The 18,767-nt window shown below is 46.4% G+C and overlaps 2 protein-coding genes across 8 annotated transcripts in view; both read left to right on the forward strand.

The window, feature by feature from the left end:
• The first annotated feature begins 269 nt into the window (after positions 1-269).
• On the forward strand, positions 270-18,324 carry LOC146342284 (uncharacterized). 7 transcript variants are annotated; one of them, XM_084806082.1, is made up of 6 exons: positions 270-755; positions 4,109-4,187; positions 5,119-5,237; positions 6,802-10,597; positions 11,686-11,801; positions 14,147-18,324. In XM_084806082.1, the coding sequence occupies exon 6, from the start codon at positions 14,158-14,160 to the stop codon at positions 16,384-16,386; it is 2,229 nt and encodes a 742-aa protein (XP_084662208.1). In that variant the 5' UTR covers positions 270-755; positions 4,109-4,187; positions 5,119-5,237; positions 6,802-10,597; positions 11,686-11,801; positions 14,147-14,157; the 3' UTR covers positions 16,387-18,324. The 7 variants fall into 7 exon arrangements, with proteins under 7 accessions (XP_084662208.1, XP_084662209.1, XP_084662211.1 ...); XM_084806083.1 differs by lacking the exon at positions 270-755 and having other exon boundaries at positions 4,107-4,187; positions 4,657-5,237; XM_084806084.1 differs by lacking the exon at positions 270-755 and having other exon boundaries at positions 4,127-4,200.
• The window catches only part of LOC146342285 (uncharacterized), a 42,619-nt gene continuing 27,963 nt past the window's right edge, over positions 4,112-18,767 (forward strand). Inside the window, exon 1 of the mRNA XM_084806075.1 lies at positions 4,112-4,187. The gene's annotated coding sequence lies outside the window, so the exon portion shown is untranslated. The remainder of the gene's footprint in view (positions 4,188-18,767) is intronic.

Below are 18,767 nucleotides of genomic sequence, written 5' to 3' on the forward strand. Positions count from 1 at the left end.
GGAGCTATCCAAGGTGCCGAACATGTTTTGGGGACAGGGTTCAGCACCTTGGATAACTCCTTTAGACTTCTGGCTGGTTCTGACTGAAACCCAGAGTGGGTTCTCAGCCCCACAGAAATGAGAGCCACCAGCCTTCACTGCCCCCCCCCCCCGGCACCCATGTAGCAGGGCGCCTTTTTACATGTGCTAATCAGCCTCCCTCAACCTGGTCAGTTGGACTACATCTCCCAGCATGCCCCAGCCAACCTCTTTTTCCTTAAAAAAAAATCGGCTTTTTCTTGGGCGCGACATGGCGGCGGCGGCGGCGAGGAGGCCTCGCGATCGCCTCGTGGACACGCTGGAGGTTTAGTGGACTACGATTTCCAGAGGCTCAAGGGAAGCTCGGCGATCTTCACGTCTAGGGGGCCTTCAAGGCTCTCCCCAAAGGGCGGCTGCTGAAAGCAGATGTTCACGAGCTGGTCTGGCCCGCCGACTGAGTATTGCGCCGAGGACCACGCCGTTGACACCGCCGCTGAGGCGCTGGAAGCCCCCGGGCGCAATGCGCGGGTTGCTCGGCTTCGAGCTCTCCTCGCGGCGGAGGGTAAAGGGAGGGGAGTTTCCCAGAACTTGGACCGGGGAGCATTGGTTACTCCACCACGTCGTCCCCTCTTGAGGGTGGGTCTGGAGCGGAGAAGACTTCCCTGGTCTCCCCTTTTCTGGGCTAGGGGAGCTGGTGAGTCCAGATCTCTCTCTCTCTCTGGGATCCGGTGAAGGAGGTGAGCTGTTTTCCAGTCTGACTCAGTTTACCACGTGTGCGTGTGCGTGTGTGTGTGTGTGTGTGTGTGGCGGGTACTGGCAAAACCGGAGCAGATTCTGACCTAAAGCCCTGCCTGCCTGAATAGCTTTCTCCTTTTTCCAATTTACATTAGAAGAAATAAATAAAACCTATTCCCCGCCCCCCTTTGAAAATCCATTTTCTCTCTTAGCTGACCCCTCTTGCCTTGCTTGGCCCAGCTCCACCACCGCATAAGCACAGAACAGCAGTCCTATCCAGCCAGCCTGCGTCGGTCTTTGCACGTGTAACTTTAGTCAGAGAAACAGAAACGGAAAGTCCGGAACTGTCCGGAAGCAAGAGCTGGGAGTTAGGTTGGACAGAGCCAACCTTTCGTGGGATGAAAACTCCCAAAGCCAATGCCCATGTTTAATTGAATTTCCTACCATTTTAAGGAGACTAAGGGGCAATTCTATGCTTGTTTAGACAGAGAAAAGGCTTGCAACTCCTAGCATTCCCCAGCCAGCATGGCTGGCTGGGGAATGCTGGGGATTGTAGGTCTTTTCTCTGTCTAAACATGCATAGGATTGCGCCCTAAAGGCACAATCCTATGTATGCTTGGATGGAAAAAAAAAGTCATACAATTCCCAGCATTCCCTAGCCAGCAGTGCTCCAGATTACTGTAGTCCTGTCTGTCTGCATCTCATAGAATCATAGAATAGTAGCGTTGGAAGGGGCCTACAAGGCCATTGAGTCCAACCCCCTGCTCAATGCAGGAATCCAAGTCAGAGCATCCCTGACAGATGGCTATCCAGCCTCGTCTTGAACGCCTCCAGTGTTCGTTCGTTCGTTCTTTTTAACGTTTTAGATTTTTATGATACAGATTTTCAGCTACAAAACAGCTGTCCTTAAAGGAACAGTCAGTCACCAGAAAGAATGAAATATTGGGGATCTATATACATGAAAACACTGGATACAATCCTAACAGACAAGATAATTGTACAAAGATACACTCAAGGTGTTGTATCCAGTATTGGTCCTGAATAGAACAGACCCATTGAAATGAATGGGATGTAAGCTATTCATTTAAATGGGTCTGCTCTGTGTAGGACTAACATTGAATACAACCCCTTGATAAAGCAGCCAAGGTCGAGAAATACAAAATTAATTGTATTTGCAATGGAGCAAAATCTATGTGGTCCCTTATATTTCCAAATAGCAGATTACACTTTTGTCGAGAAAGATAACAATTTTTCTACGAAGTCATCTTTACATTTGAGATTGGGAGTACTTTTTGGCTGAGTAGATATTTTGTCCATGGTAAATGTATCTCCCACTTTGATATACTAATCATTAATTAAGGGTCATTTTTTTCTTTTTCCATTTCAGTGCCTGTTGATCTCCATTAATGAAACGCTCCTTGATTGCAAAAATTTCTCCATGCAATTTTTTCTAAAGATAAAAAGGACCCCACAGTTCTCTTCATATGTATTGTGATTTTAGTGCAATAATGTTGAGAGTTTGGGGCAATCCCACCAACAATAAAAAAAGGTTTCACTCCTCTTAGGTGGGACAGGTGGGACTTGCAACAAAATGTTGCTCCTATTTAAGATGCAACTATGCATGTTTAGACAGAGAAAAGTCCTACAGTCCCCAGCATTCTCCAACCAGCATGTCTAAACACCCTCAGGATGCACCCCTAGGATATCTGCCAACCAGCCATACACTTTTCTAAGATTCTCCATTCTCCAGTCAGCCAGCATTCTGTGACCACTGAGTATTCTCCATCTCAACTGGGCTGTTTTGGGTTTCCTCTCCACTTAGGGTTTTTTGGGGGGTAAAGATCTGCAAATCTTGTAGCTCCCCCAAGCCTTCTGATACCTCTCTCCTTTGCATAGATGATACTGTTTTAGTTCCATAAGGATCAACACTCAGCCCCGAACTTCTCAAATAGAGGGAATTCTGCTGTTCTCCAAGGTAGAAATAATTCCTGTTCAAGAAAAGCAGAAATTTGGGAAATGTCAGGTGCTAACTTTGTACACCAAGCATCCTAAACTTTTACAGTGGATTGAAGGAATAAATTGCTAGTAATAGATTGGGACTGAGATTTCCTCTTCATCCATACCAGCTCCTCTAAAGCTGCAATCCTATGCATGTTTAGACAGATAAAAAGGCCTACAACTCCCAGCATGCCCCAGCCAGCCAATATTAAGCCCTAAGTATACCTGTAATACTTGCCTCTTAAGGGCTTGGAATGTGAGCTGTGTAAAGTGGGAGGGCATGGAATGGAGAGAGAGGAGAGTGGAAGGGAAGTTGGAAAAATGAAGGTTGGTGCCTGGACAGAAGGAAAGAGGAAGGAAAGGGCTTGAAGAAAAGAACGTAGAAGGAATGTAGCTGAACAGGAAGTTCAGGGAAGGCAGCAGTGTGGTGAAGAAGAGAAATAGGTAGATAGAGCATCTCTCAGTCAGAGAGGAAGAGCGAACCACCACAACAAAAGCCAGCAACAACAGACCAAAGGAACAGACTGGAGGAACTGGGACAAGTGACTGTTGCTGGTGTAGCAACAGTACCCCTGTGCTTTGCAGTGAACTGTGGTTTAAAGTTAGAGCTGTTCCCTTTTGCTTATATAGTTATATTTGTTATTTCATTAATATTCTTATTTACCAGGAAATCCTAAAGTTAAGGAAATACTGTGAAATATTTAGTTGTTTGTCTCTGGAGTGATTGCACTTTGCCCCTCTTCACCCTAAATATAGAAACCTGAGGCATTACATATCACAGATGTTGCTTTCTGCCACCTGTTTGTTGAATTGAACTTACATAGAGAAATATAGCTGTCAGGTATCTGCATCATGATATTGTTATAAGTCTAGTATTCCCCAGAGAAGCAACCAACTTTTTTTTGCCAGCGTGTGGAATGTTGGATGCAATGCATGTGGGTAGAGTGTGGAAATGGTAGACGAACACTGGAAATGTTCGAATGAGCTGTGATAAATTCAATATACCCAAGTCCTGTTGGTCTTTCTTAATATACAAGTTACATTATTAGATGATATATTGATCCCTAAATGTTTTCAAACATTGGTTATTATTTACAATATGCTTCTAGAATTTAACTAGGAGGAGGAGTTCTGATTTTATTTGGTCTATCCACAATCCAGAGATTTACCCATAGTTGGATCAAATCCCTTGTACAGCTGCTGCTGAGGATTCTGGCTCTGTTAGGTATAAGACAGGATTGTCTGCAAAGAATCTTGTGGCAGTGTCTGTCGTTCGAAGTTTCTTGGTTACGAATTGACAAAAGCCTACCTAGTGGTGAGCTGTATTAACTGTCTGGCTTTTTTGCTTTTTCTCCAGGGGCTCCTTCACACTGAGCTTTTATCCTGCGATTGAGATTGCTCCTTCATGGAAGTTTGCGGGCTCTTTACATGACGCGGTAATCATCCAAGGTGTCTCCTGCACTAAATGCCCTTTGTTCTGTTTTTAAATAGATCGCAGATAACACGCTGTCAAATTACCCCGTTGTGTTCTGCTTCAGTTTCCTCCATGAAAAGAGGAAAAGTAGCAAAAAGGGCAGCGAGATCAATGAAAGATGATGGTAGACTCAGATACCGGGAGAAGGAGGGGGAAGGGGCTGGGGGAAAAGGAAGCAGGTGAAAAAGGGAGTTGTTGTGATCCTGCATTTAAAACAGAAGCAGAATGCCCCATTTTAAATGCAGGATTTTAGGGTGATGTAGAGATGCCCCAGATGTTTTCTGTGGATGTGATTTCAAGCTGCCCTTCTGTGAAGCCATTGATCAGGGCCAACATTGCCTTTCTGAATTCACTGGGTTGCTTTGGTATCCTCACGAAATGTGGCTTCACTTACTTGCAAGATTCATATTCTGATGATCTTGCTGTTGTAGGGTAGAATAAGGAGGAGCTAACCAGGCTGGATGAACTTGAGCACGCTCCGGGAGAGAGCACAGGACAGGAAGGCCTGGCGTGCTATGGTCCATGGGGTCACGAAGAGTCGGACACGACTGAACGACTGAACAACAACAACAACCAGGCTGGGCCTTCAATTTGACAGGGCAGCTGCCTCAGGCTGCAGATGTTGGGGGTGGGGAGCAGAGGCAAGGTGTTGCAGGACTGAGCAGTGTGTGCCATGTGATCTGTCCTGCGCCCCCTAAGATAGCTGTGCAGTGCAGGCTATCTTAGTGGAGGATCAGTGGAGGTCCAGTGGCGGATCCATCACCAGTGTTGAAGTGAGATTCAATGGCCAGTCCAATTGGTTTCTGTAGGGGTTAGGGTATCTTGTCCTTCACCGTACACTACAACATGTCTCGGGGAAGTCGTGCTGAAATTTATGTACCTGTTTTCCTTAGAAAAGTACAAAAATTAGAGTACAATGAAGTAGAAGTTCAGGAGGAAGGGATTCAACAACACCAGACATCTCCAATGTGCTGGTCATTGACCAGTGAGAGACAACTGCACTCCTGTGGAGGTGAGCATTTGTGATTTTGAATTGTAATAAAATGAAATTGTGTTGTCCCTTCACACTGTGTGTGTGTGTGTGTGTGTGTGTGCGTGCATGCGCGCGTGCATGTAGGAACATCTGTGACCATAGCATCGCAAGAACTCTGAAAAGGTGATTGCATGTGAAGTGACATGCATCCCGCCAACAGTCCAGAGAATGGTTTATCACTGAAATGAAATCCATTCCAGACAGCAAGCATGATTCGCAAAATGATTCCAGTGTCTGGAGAGTGACTGAAGAAATGCCTCTTGGCTCAATTTAGGAATGAACACAGAGCATTAATCTCCTAACACACATGTGATAAAAAATAAACCTACCCCATGAGTCCATTTCTTCTGCTGTACCTAATGTTCAGAGGGAAGTTGATAGAAAGCAACATTTGCAGCTCCCTGAGCTTTACATGGACCAAGTGCTGCGAACTGGTAATCATACCTTTTGTTTGATAATATTGTAGCCTGAGAATCCTTCAAATATCAAATGAGCAGCAGCTGCTGGAGCCACACAAAGGAGTTTGCCACAAAGCCACAAATGTATGCAAACTCATTAGGATAAAATGGTGTTTAACTTTGAGTGAACTGGTTTTAAATTAAGGCAATTCTAAGTCCGTAAGGGCATGCTGGGAGTTGTAGGCCTTTTCTCTGTCTAAACATGCATAGGATTGAGCCCTAAGACTCTCCATTTATTTAGACACTTCCAGAATAAAAGTGCATTCTTATTGGTTGCTATAGTACAAGAGTTCCCAACCCGTTTGGGCTGATGGGCACATTTGGAATTTTAAGCACCATGAATGCTCTCAGAAAATGGTTGCCATGAGAGGGTTTGCCCATTCACAAAATGACCATCATGTGGTGGTGGGGGGCAAGGGCAATCAGAAAACATTCATTTCCCTGAAGGCAAATTGATAAAGCTTAAAGAAAAGTATCTGGCCCAAGACCCTAAGTACAAGGCAGATGTGAGGTCTGAGTTCCAAAACACAAAACCACTCTTCCGAATCCACAGTTTTGTGCTATAACACCGGTTTCATAGAAGGCAAACTGATGAGGCTCAGAGACAACTTGGTGAGGAAAATGAGCAGAAGGCAGAGGTGGGGTCTGAGTCCCAAATCTAAAATCACATATTTCCCCCCACCCCCACAAAGCACAAGAAAACACCTATTTCACAGAAGGCAAATGGGATAGTCAGAGAAACACACACACACAGGCATAACACTGCTCCCCCCCACAACCCCAACCCCCAGCAAAAACAAACACAGGCAAAAAGTCACTGAAACAAAGCAACTAAGGGCGCAATCCTATGCACGTTTAGACAGAAAAAAGTCCTACAAGTCCCAGCATGCCCCAGTCAGCCATACTGGCTGGGGTATGTTGGGAGTTGTAGGACTTTTTTCTGTCTCAACGTGCATAGGATTGCGCCTTAAGTAACACACACACAAACATGCAGGTAAAAACCACAGGCTCCCTTGTCCCCTCAGATGCCTCCCTCCCTTCAGGATGCTCCTTTCCACTCCCAGCATAACCTTTTCTTTCTTCAGGTGGCTGGTCATGCTTCAAAATGAAGCACTGGGCTGCAGCTGCCTGCCGTTTTTATTTTCGAAGAATGGCTCGTGGGCCCACAGGCAGCCTTGGAAGGAAAGATGGCTGTGAAGGCTTTGCAGCATGACAGACTCCCAGATTAAAGACAACAACTACCAACTTTTTTTTACATCAGAAGGGGCAGGGGGGTCTGGTGGGTGCCTAGGGAGGTATCTGTGGGCACAGTGGTGCAAAGGGGCACCACCTGGGGAACCCCAGGGACAGAGACTATCCACAACAGTACCCTTTCAATTTATAACTCAACTAATGATCAACTAAACTAAACAACTAAACTAAACTGATCAAGGGGCTAGAGCATCTCCCCTGTGAGAGAAGGTTACAACAGCTGGGATTGTTTCGCTTGGGAACATGGGCAGGAGGGTGCTGTGGCGCTCATGCCCTGCTTGTGAGTTCCCAGTCGACAGCTGGTTGGCCACTGTGTGAGCAGAATGCTGGACTAGATGGACCCTTGGTCTGATCCAGCAGGGCTCTTCTTGTGTTCTTATAAGGGGAAGGGAATTGCTAATAATGATGATGATTTATATTGATTTATATCCCGCCTTTTTTCCAATACTGGGACTCAAGGCGGCTTTACAACATCAAAACTTGTACAATTCAAACCTATAAATAGAAATGTAAATAAGGTTAAAAATATAATTGTTAACCTTAAAAGGCAAAAGGTTTAGCAAAGGTTAAAAATATAATTAAATCATTATTATTAAAATTGTAAAAATATCAAAACATTAAAAGACAACAAGAAAAATAGTATCTATACATCATATTTTTACAGGTCCAGGCTAGGTATCCCCAAAGGCCTGCTGGAACAGAAAAGTTTTTACATGCTTATGAAAGCATATCAAGGAGGGTGCCACTCTCACCTCCCTGGGAAGGGAGTTCCCTTGGGGCAGCCACCGAGAAGGCCCTCTCCCGCATTCCCACCAGGCGTGCCTGTGATGGTGGTGTGACGGCGAGAAGGGCTTCCCCTGAAGATCTCAGGGCACGAGTAGGCTCATAGGGGAGAAAATGGTCTTTCAGATAACCTGGACCCCAGCCGTATATGGCTTTATAGGACATTACCAGCACTTTGAATTTTGCCCGGAAACAGACTGGGAGCCAGTGAAGCTGTTTTAACAGGGGAGTTGCATTCTCCCTGAAACCAGCCCCAGTCAGCAGTCTGGCAGCAGCTCTTTGAACCAGCTGACGTTTCCAAACACTCTTCTGAGGCAGCTCCACACAGAGTGCGTTACAGTAATCCAAACGGGATGTAACTAAGGCATGTGTTATTGTGGCCAAGTCAGGCATCTTTTTTTTTTTTTTTTAAATACTCCCTGCATGTAGAACACCAGTAGAGCGGGAGGAAAGGTTCTGTTCATTTCTGCTTGATGCACTAGCTCTCATAAGTGTGGGAGTTATTTTTAAGTGGGCATTAACTTTTTAATGTTAATTTTTGAGATGGGGGAGAATTTGGAGATGCTATTCCACACCTACAGTTTGAAATGTAACCATGAAATGCAAAAAGACTCCATCCTGTGATTCTAATGCATCTATTACAACTACTAGCACCTGGAAAGCCCTACGTAAAAGCTACAAACATCTGTATGTACTAGCAAAATGCTCATCAATAAGATGGGTGCTATGTGTGTGTGAGGGGAGAGCAATTACAAAGGGAAGGTGTCTATTTTACAATGACCCTGGGCAGGGGAGATGCATGTTTCCGTGCATTCTGTACTCCCATTGCACAGACAGCCAGGGTCTGAAGCAGAGAACAGATAAGGTCAGCATCTGGAACAGTATCTCCACAGGGCAGGCAAATACAGCCAGTGGTGCAGCTATGGTAGGACCTTGGGGCTGAAGTCCAGGGCCCACACAGTCCAGGGCTCTCCCAAATAACCATTCAGAGAGCGGCAAGTGATGGGGGCAGTTGCAAGCTGGTCCAGACCCAGCAGACCTGGCAGGGATGACACTGGTCACTGCAGCATCCTTATTTTTTTAAAAAAATGTTTTATAGCCAGGGGGTGGCCAGCTGGGCATGTACAAAGTTAAGAACATAAGAAGAGCCCTGCTGGATCAGACCAAGGGTCCATTTAGTCCAGCATTCTACACAGTGGCCAACCAGCTGCCCACAGGAAACCCACAAGCAGGACATGACTGCAACAGCACTCTCCCACCCATGTTCCTGAGCAACGAGTGCACATAGGAAAACTGCCTCTGATACTGGAAGTAGCATATAGCCATCAGGACTAGTAGCCATCGATAGCCCTTTCCTCCAGGAATTTGTCTAACCCCCCTTTTAAAGCCATCCAAATGGGCGGCTATCACTGCTTCTTGTGGTAGTGAATTCCGTAGTTGAACTCTGCGCGGTGTGAAGAAGTACTCCCTTTTATCTGTCCTGAATCTCCCACCAATCAGGTTCATGGGATGACCATGACCAAGTTACAGATGCACATTTCATTAATTTGAGTTTGGAAAGCTAATTTCCGTTTTCTTTATAGCAAAATTGTGCTTATTCCCAAGTAAACGCATTTAGCATTGGGCCAGCAGAAACACACTCCATTTTATTCCTGCTGTCATAGAAGTGCTATAATTTAAATAAGTTTAAAATACAAAACCACACATGCTCAGAGTATAACTTTTTAAAATTTCGGTTAGCATACAGTGGTGTGTTGGTTCTAATTTTTTAGAATTTTTGCTCTAATGTATAGAGTGTAGATGCAGTTGGGAAGCATGGAATGGCAGCAAGGGGAAAAGAGATATGTTAGTTGTGTGTTTCACAACTAAAGTAATGTGCACAGCTGTCTAAAGGGGCCTATAAGCCCAATAACCCCACGATGTAAATTTAAATTACTGCAGCAGGGTGTGATGGGTAAGCACAACCAGCACCTCCTCATGGGCAGAAAGCCAGAAACATGGGTAACAAGGCATGACCGGAAAGCACCAGGAAACATGGGCAGCATTCATGGGCACATTTGGGAAGGAGCCTGTCACCGTTGTCCGTAAGAACTGAAACCATGTTTGTTGTTGTTGTTGTTGTTGTTGTTCAGTCGTGTCCGACTCTTCGTGACCCCATGGACCATAGCACGCCAGGCCTTCCTGTCCTGCGCTCTCTCCCGGAGCGTGCTCAAGTTCATATTCATTGCATCCGTGATGCTATCTAGCCATCTCATCCTCTGCCGCCCCCTTCTCCTTTTGCCTTCAGTCTTTATTGTGCCATAAATTCTTGTTGAATACATCCCACTTGATCAGATACATTTAGAGTATTCTCAGTTCGTAGATTTATATAGATGCATAAATTCAGAGCTGGTTGCATTTGCATCAGGGGTGGGCAAACTGAGGCCCTCAAGATGTTTTGGCCTACAACTCCCATGATCCCTCACCATTGGCCATGCTGGCTAGGGCTGATGAGAATTGAAGGCCAAAACATCTGGAGGGCCACATGTTGTCCACTCCTGGTTTACACGGTGGTAAGGGAAAGACACTCTGAGGCCCTCTCTTCTTTGTAATTCCGTTTACACATTCCCCTACTGAGTTCTGGCATTGGAAACTGGTACCGAGACGGAGCTAGCACGCTTCTTTTTTTATGGCACATAGTTCCTACGCCATTAACAACAGCTGGATAAGCAGACATTTTAACACTGGGCTTTTCCCAGTATGATGATGTGGAAAAACACCGCCTGTTGAATCTCTGCCTGAGCCGCTGGCGGCGGCTGCTGCTGCTGCTTGCAAAGACAGAAGAGTTCTGCCAGGAAGAAAAAAGAGGTAATAACCTTTGGGTGAGCCCTATGGCAGATTTAGCCCTCATTGGGGGGGGGGGGGGGGCTGGCCAACTCTTTCCTCTCTTGATTGCCATCTGGAGCAGGAAGAGTTAAAAAAAATCATAGAGGAGCGGGGTTTTGGTCAAGGCTTCTCCCAGGCGAGGGATTTGGGGGAAGAGAAAAGGGGATGGACCTCTTCCTGTTCCAAGCTTTATTTCGGCCCCCTCCCGTCCTTTTCCCACCCGCCGACGCATCGGTGCTCAGAGGGGAGATGGCTCATGCAGCAAAGGAGAGTGAAAATCATCAACGCTAAGTGGGCAGACTGGGTGAGTCAGGCGGGCAAGCACAATTGCAGGGAGAAAGAACTTTCTGCAGGGAAAGTGGAGGGGGAAAAAACGCTTTATAGAGCATGCTGCTGTGATCAAAGAGCAGAGAGCAAATTCATTCCTTAGAGGACCGTTGTAATTCCAGTGGGTTTCTGGATCCGCGCGTTCTTTTTATCCCATCGTTTCTTGCATTTGTCACCGGGTAGTTCCAACGTTATGCGTTCTCTGCAGGAAATAACAGCCTCCCCCGCAGGAAGCACGTAACGTGTAGATGTTGCACATGCATGCACACCTGTCTGTAAATACCCCGTGCCTGAGCACCCACCAGGGAATCCTGCCCCAGTCGGCTTTTCCAGATAGATGGATGGATAACTGAAGATGCACGCACACTTGTATATGTTGTCCACGTGTCAGGTGTTCGCTGGACGGCATTACACCGTACAATGTGAAGCTGTCATAACGTGTGGAGGTTCTCCCATTCTGGATTCTGCATACTCCGGATTACATTTTGTCTCTCAACACAACACTCCTTCACCATGTTGTCTTAGGTGCCGAAAGGGGGATTGGAGCATGGTAAAAGAGAGGATTCCCCCCAGCTCTAAATGACATGAATTTGAAGTGAGAATTCTGAAGCAGGCTTAGCAACTGGGATGTGTAGAAGCTGAATGTTACTGTGGTTGAGTTAACATGTGTTTCTGAGGTGCCGTGATCCCATCTACATGGGGATCTCGTCTCCACTAACCCTGTTTTGCGTTTGCATGAATAGTTGCCACCTAAAGGACCAAGGATCCTGACATGATTGCCTTGCTATAAGGCAACGAGAACGTTTGGATCCAAGATGACCACGTGGTTGTGACCGTGAGGGGCAGACAGTGAAATTAGGTAAGAACCACGTTGCAACCTGGTAGCAACAGAAGCTGTTTTCAGTGAACTGTTTCCCTGGGCCAGGAATCTTTTACTGTCTCTTTCACTGCTTAAGCACATTATAAAAACTTCCGTGCTGGATCTGACCAATAGTTGCTTTCATGCTGTTGCTCTTGTGGGCTTCCTGGAGCTATCTTGTGTCAGAATACTGAGCTAGATGTATCTTTTCCTGTAGAACTCAGGGTCTCCCAGTGGAACTGGTCGACAGTAGGTTCAAGAGAAACAAACCGGAAGTGCTTCTTGAAACAATACATACTTAACTTGTTCCTAATTTGTGTGAACCGCCCAGAGAGCTTTGGCTATTGGGTGATATAGAAATGTAATAACATAAATAAATAAATAAATCACTACCATAAGATGGAGGACAAGAGAGAGGGCAACTTAAACAATAAACCGCTTAAAAAAACACAAAGCTAAGAGTGCTTAGACAGCTTTTTTAAAAATAGAGAAATTCACCAGAGGATAGGCCTTTCAGTGGCCAAGGGGTATGGCAGCTAAACAGAACAAAGGCTGTATGCTTCTTAAAGACCAGATTTTTGAGACAAACAATGGGAAGCTTGGTTATTTTGGATGTTCTCCTGTCAGAACTACCAGCTCTCCGGCTGTGCAATCAACAGGCAGAGACCCGCCTTCAAGTCAGTAATTCTTTATTATGCTAATGGAGAGCTGTTCAAACAATTCAGACTCCGTAGAAGCCCGAAGACTGTCCCAGGAGCTAATTTGCTAATCCTGAGCCTTCTAATAGGGATGACTTCAGTAGGGTAAGAGAGCTAAACTAACAATAGGCTACTACACAGAACCAGAACGGCTTTCTGAGCTTCAGGGTAGGTCCTCCCTCCCTTGGTGGGTGGCCAACTCGCTGAGCATCTCTCTCCTCTCATAAGGTCCTCCCTCTTGTGGTCCATGGTGGACTCTTGCACCTGCCCCCACCTGCCAATTCATGCTCCTCCTCCTCCTCTGCAGGAAGCTGACTTCCCATGGGGAGAGGGGAGGGGAAGGCCATATCTGTACTTAACCCTCCTGACTGTTATGCCCTTGGGAAGATTCTCCTTCCCTGACTCCGGTAGTCTTTGGGAATTTCCTCCCCTGCCCTCTGTCCCAACTGTTCTTCTCCTATCCCCACCTCTGAATCTGAATCTTCAGAATTTTCAGACTCCACAGGGAGCCTGGGCCCAATCCTGATATCACCAGTTTTGTCTGACTGCTTGTGCTCAGTCAGGGGACAAACAGGTTAAACACTCTCTCACACACACACGCTCCGAGAGTGCTCCAGAGCAGAGCTGCAGCAGTTCATTTTATTTATTTCAATATTTTATATTCCATCTACAAAAGCTTCCCCCTCCCCTGCAAATCATGCATACCAACGAAAACAATAAGTCATCAAACGTACTTTAAAAATATCAGTAGTGCTTAAAATGTGGATGCTAATAAAATGTTGGTCGATTAAAATGCTGGACAAGTAAAAAGGATTTACTTTTCTCTCACTTTCAAATCTGTAGGGTTGGTTTTTTTAGATCTTTTCTCCATAGGCCGTGAGTTCTGGAGCCATCACCAAGAAAGCTCTGCCCCAGTTTGGAGCAGTTTCCACTCCCACAGTGGAGAGACCCTGAACAGATCTCAAATACAGATCTGAAATGATGAGAGAGTTTATAGAAGGAGAGGCATTCCCTGAGATACGCAGGGGGATTTAAGAGAGAGATACTAGGGAAAAGTTGCTGTAGTGTGAGCATTAAAGGAGCATTAACAGAGGAGACAATCCACAGTCCAGGGGATATGTATATCCATGCAGAGGCAGTGCAACAGGCCATTAAGGAGAATTGGAGGTTTGTGTATACCTCCTATATTCCAAGCCATGCCTCCCCCTTGCCTGGATACAAGTTATTTGTGTTCAGAGCTCAAGTAACTTGCAGTGTGCAGCTGGGTGAGGATATAGGAGGTGGACACAGACCTCCTATTCCCTGCATTGGCCCAGTGGGCAGGCTGTGTGTGTATATATATATTGAGGAAGAGGAGGAAGGAGGAATGGGGCTCTCTTGAGCCCTAAGAAAATCCTCCAAGTGTACACGCTGTATCCAATGAGACTGTATTGTCCCTCAAAAAGCATCAGTATTTTTATAGCAGGTGGACCTTAGCTGCATAACATGTATATCTTTGTCTAAAATAGCAGGGCTTCTTTTTTCTTCCTGGGTCCCCTTGGTAGGGACATGAAGCTGCTTGATGTAGAATTTGTACAGTAGCCCTGTGCATTCCAAGGCAAGACTGTAAAGGTAGCTTCATGATTCCTGTCGTTCTTGTTTCAGCAGATGTTTGGACCATGAATGAGGGATACAGTCCCTCTTTGGTGAAAGGAGAGGTGTCTGATGAAGATGGCCACACTGATTCCAAACTCCGGAAGATCTCCTGTGGTGTCCAGTGTTGGTCTGACAATGAGCAGCAGGGATATGATGAGGAATGTCATCCTAGAGTTGGGACTAGACACCATTCTCAGCAACTTGGGAGTTCCAGTGATATATATGGGAGGTGCCATGAGGGCAGATGTGGCACCGAGAGGCAACAGTGTGACGATGGATCAAATGATGGTGGGGATACAAGATTCCAACTCGGGTTTAAAACCATAGGTAGACAAGACTTTCGTAACAGATGTTTTGATGGTTTGGATTTCGATGGAGAACAGAGATCCCAGCCAGATTTGGATGTTGATGAGATCAAGAAACTAATTAAGCTGCACTCTAGCAAGGAATATAAACAAACATGTGGCAGCAACTGGAATGACTGTCCGGGTGCCAATGGGGCTTTAGATGGGGAGAGTAGTCTGCATTTTCATCTAGACGAGGATGGTGACCAAGATTTGTCTTCAGACTTGGACGGTGATATCAGCCAAGACATGGATGGAAACTCCAATCATGTTTTTGACCCAGACATGGAAGAAAACCCAAATGCCTCTCCAGAAATGGAGGGGGAAGCAGATGACGATTCCAATGAGGAGATTGATTTAGAAATGGATGAGATCAATGGAGACTTTGATTCTGATGCAGACGGAGAGGACAGCAGTCTCCATCTGGATGGCAGTGATGGTGACCGAGACTTTGACGTCGGCCCTGGTGAACTGGATGACAGCTCATCCCTCAGAGCCACCTCGTCCATTTTCCCGTCTGTGCCTGACAAACCCTACAGATGCCCTGAATGTGGGAAATGTTTTGGCACCAGCTCTATCCTGGGCCAGCATCGCCGCATCCACAGCGGTGAGAAGCCCTACAAGTGTGGCGTCTGTGGCAAGTGCTTCACCCGGGGCTCCACCTTTCTCCAGCACCAGCGTACGCACACGGGTGAGAAACCCTACAAATGCCCAGATTGTGGCAGGTGCTTTGGTCGGAGCTCCAACCTCATTCAGCACCAGCGGGTTCACACAGGCGAGAAGCCCTACAAATGTAGCATCTGCGGAAAGTCTTTCTCTCTCAGCTCTACCCTTATCCAGCATCAGATTATCCATACTGGGGAAAAACCGTACAAATGCCCCGACTGTGGTAAATGTTTCAACCGCAACTCCAACTTGCTCAATCACCGGCGAGTGCACACAGGGGAACGCCCCTTCGCCTGCCATGTCTGTAGCAAGAGATTTTCTGAAAACTCCTCCCTCACCCAGCACCAGCGGACACACACCGGGGAGCGTCCTTTCCGGTGCAATGACTGTGGCAAATCGTTTTCCCTTAGCTCAACTCTGATCCAGCACCACGTCACCCACACAGGGGAAAAGCCTTACGAGTGCCTGGACTGTGGCAAGGCCTTTGGGCTCAGCTCCACCCTCTTGCGCCACCAGCGGCTCCACACTGGGGAGAAGCCGTTTGAGTGCCAGGACTGTGGCAAAACCTTTGGCGTCAGCTCACACTTCTTGCAGCATCGAAGGGTCCACACAGGAGAACGCCCATTTCAGTGCCCGGATTGTGGGCGTACATTTAGCCAGAGGGCACACCTGGTGCTACACGAGAAGGTTCACCAGGATGGGGTGGCCTCACAGCCTCGTCACCAGACCCTCTATATTTGCAGCGATTGTGGCAAGAGCTTCCAGCAGAGCTCACACCTGGCGCAACACCAGAGGGTCCACACGGGCGACAGGCCGTACCGATGTGAGGACTGTGGGTGTGGCTTCTCCCAAAGTTCCAAACTGTTGGAGCACCAGCGGGTTCACACTGGCGAGAGGCCATACCCCTGTAAGGACTGCGGGCGGCGCTTTGGGCACAGCTCGGCCCTTTCGCAGCACCAGCGCATTCACACCGGAGAGAGGCCCTACAAATGCCAGAGCTGTGACAAAGCTTTTTGCCAGAGTTCGGCTCTTATGCAACACCAACGTATCCACACCGGAGAATTGCCGTACATTTGCCCGGAATGCGGCCAGCGCTTCCGATACCTTCTACAGTACATGCGGCACCAAAAGGTGCATGTCAGGGAAGGGTCCTCGACGGCTGCCCGTCTCTCAGGAGGGGATGAGACTCCGGGAGTAACTTTAATAGTGAAGGATTCCTCAGTAGTAGAACATGGAGAGTGAGTCAAGTGGGGTGAGCCTGGAGGGAACTGCAGCAGGGATTTTGAGGAAAGGGTGCTGAATTGAGGTACAGAGGTGAGGAAAGAATGCTGTAGCAGCATAATGCTGGTTTGCGGATTGATGGGGCAGAAGGAATGGGGACGCCTGTTTCATCAGCAGAGTGGGAATTTTGAATTGCAGAAGGGGTTAATATGGAAGTTTGGATTCGCAGAATGTGGCCCCCTGTACCAGAGGTAAAGGAAAACCTTGCATTAGGGACATTTTAAGTAGGTGGAAAACTGAAGAGGAAAATATTCTCCTCAACCACTGGAATGATTCTCCTTAGGGAATATTTATTTTCCTCAGGAACTTTCCTTAATATTAAGGTGTGTGTATGAGAGGCACAAGGGAAGATATTTCACTAAGGGACATGCTTCCCCCAATAATCCTGTCCATTTGAGCTACACTGATCTCTTCATAGCCTTAGTTGCCTCTTCTAGAGCATTTGGAAGCACTGAAGCCTAAACTTCCCCAGTGAAGAGTGATTTAGAGAAATCATGAAGGGACAACCCCACAGAAAAGGTGCTATGCATACTCATTACTTTCACCCCTTCAGTAGCCCTCAGAACTCAAATAGATTTTCTTATCATAAACCTTGTCATTCTTGCTGAAGACTCTCATTTGAAGTTATTGCCATCAGGCATTTCTTTAATAACCAGTTAGGCATTCTGAGATACGAGGAAAAGTTTTCACTGTTTCATGGAATTTCTCAGTAGAAGCACATGGAGGGTGATTTCTGTCCACCCTCCCCAGTTTTGCCTGAGGGACTTCTTTTGTTTGATAACATTCCACAGAAGTCTCAGAATCTCCAGTTGTCTACCCTCCATCTACGAGTGGCAAGTGACATCTTCAGCTAATTCTCACTGCTTGGATCCGGAGATGTAAAACCTCTGGATTAAAAAAATATTGCAGGGAAAATCATCCCAGAAATGTTGAGGGAAATGGAAAATTACTGCAATAGTTAAGGAGTTTCAGAACTAAACCCTACTTGCTTCTTAAAGAATAATAGATACATTATGTCCAATTTGGCTAGCACATATGTACGTATATATAAGCACTATTTCACTTCGTTATGAGAGAAGTGTGTATATTTTAAATCATTCAAATACAGTCGATAGAGCTCTCAAATAATGGCCCCTATCCAGCTAAAGTTAGTAATCACTAACTCTGCAGAGTAGGTTTTATTGTTGTTGTTTATTCGGTCAGTCGCTTCTGACTCTTCGTGACTTCATGGACCAGCCCACGCCAGAGCTTCCTGTCGGCCACTGCCACCCCCAGCTCCCCCAAGGTCGAGTCTGTCATCTCCAGAATATCATCCATCCATCCATCTTGCCCTTGGTCGGCCCCTCTTCCTTTGGCCTTCCACTTTCCCTAGCATCAGCATCTTCTCCAGGGTATCCTGTCTTCTCATTATGTGACCAAAGTACTTCAGTTTTGTGTTTAATATCATTCCCTCCTGTGAGGAGTCTGGCTTTATTTCCTGGAGTATGGACTAGTTTGATCTTCTTGCAGTCCAAGGCACTCTCAGAATTTTCCTCCAGCACCACAGTTCAAAAGCATCTATCTTCCTTCACTCAGCCTTCCGTATGGTCCAGCTATCGCAGCCATAGGTTACTATGGGGAACACCATTGCTTTAACTATGCAGACCTTTGTTGTCAGTGTGATGTCTCTGCTCTTCACCATTTTATCAAGATTTGTCATTGCTGTCCTCCCAAGAAGTAAACGTCTTCTGATTTCCTGGCTGCAGTCGGTGTCTGAAGTAATCTTTGTGCCTAGAAAGACAAAGTCTGTCACTGCCTCCACGTTTTCTCCCTCTATTTGCCAGTTATCAATCAAGCTGGTTGCCATCATCTTGGTTTTTTTGAGGTTTAACTGCAACCCAGCTTTTGCACTTTCTTCTTTCACCTTTGTCATGAGGTTCCTCAGCTCCTCCTCGCTTTCATCCATCAAAGTGGTATCATCTGCATATCTGAGATTGTTAATGTTTCTTCCAGTGATTTTAACTCCAGCCTTGGCTTCATCAAGCCCAGCACGTCGCATGATGTGTTGTGCGTACAGGTTGAATAGGTAGGGTGAGAGTATACAACCCTGCCGTACTCCTTTCCCAATCTTAAACCAGGCCGTTGTTCCGTGGTCTGTTCTTACCATTGCTACTTGGTCGTTACACAGATTCCTCAGGAGGCAGACAAGATGACTTGGTATCCCCATACCACCAAGAACTTGCCACAATTTGTTATGATCCACACAGTCAAAGGCTTTAGAATAGTCAATAAAACAGAAATAGATGTTTTTCTGAAACTCCCTGGCTTTCTCCATTATCCAGCGGATATTGGCAATTTGGTCT

The sequence above is a fragment of the Heloderma suspectum genome, chromosome 6 (genome assembly GCF_057233095.1).
Source record: "Heloderma suspectum isolate Gila_16-S chromosome 6, 16-S_ref, whole genome shotgun sequence".
Classification (NCBI taxonomy): domain Eukaryota; kingdom Metazoa; phylum Chordata; class Lepidosauria; order Squamata; family Helodermatidae; genus Heloderma; species Heloderma suspectum.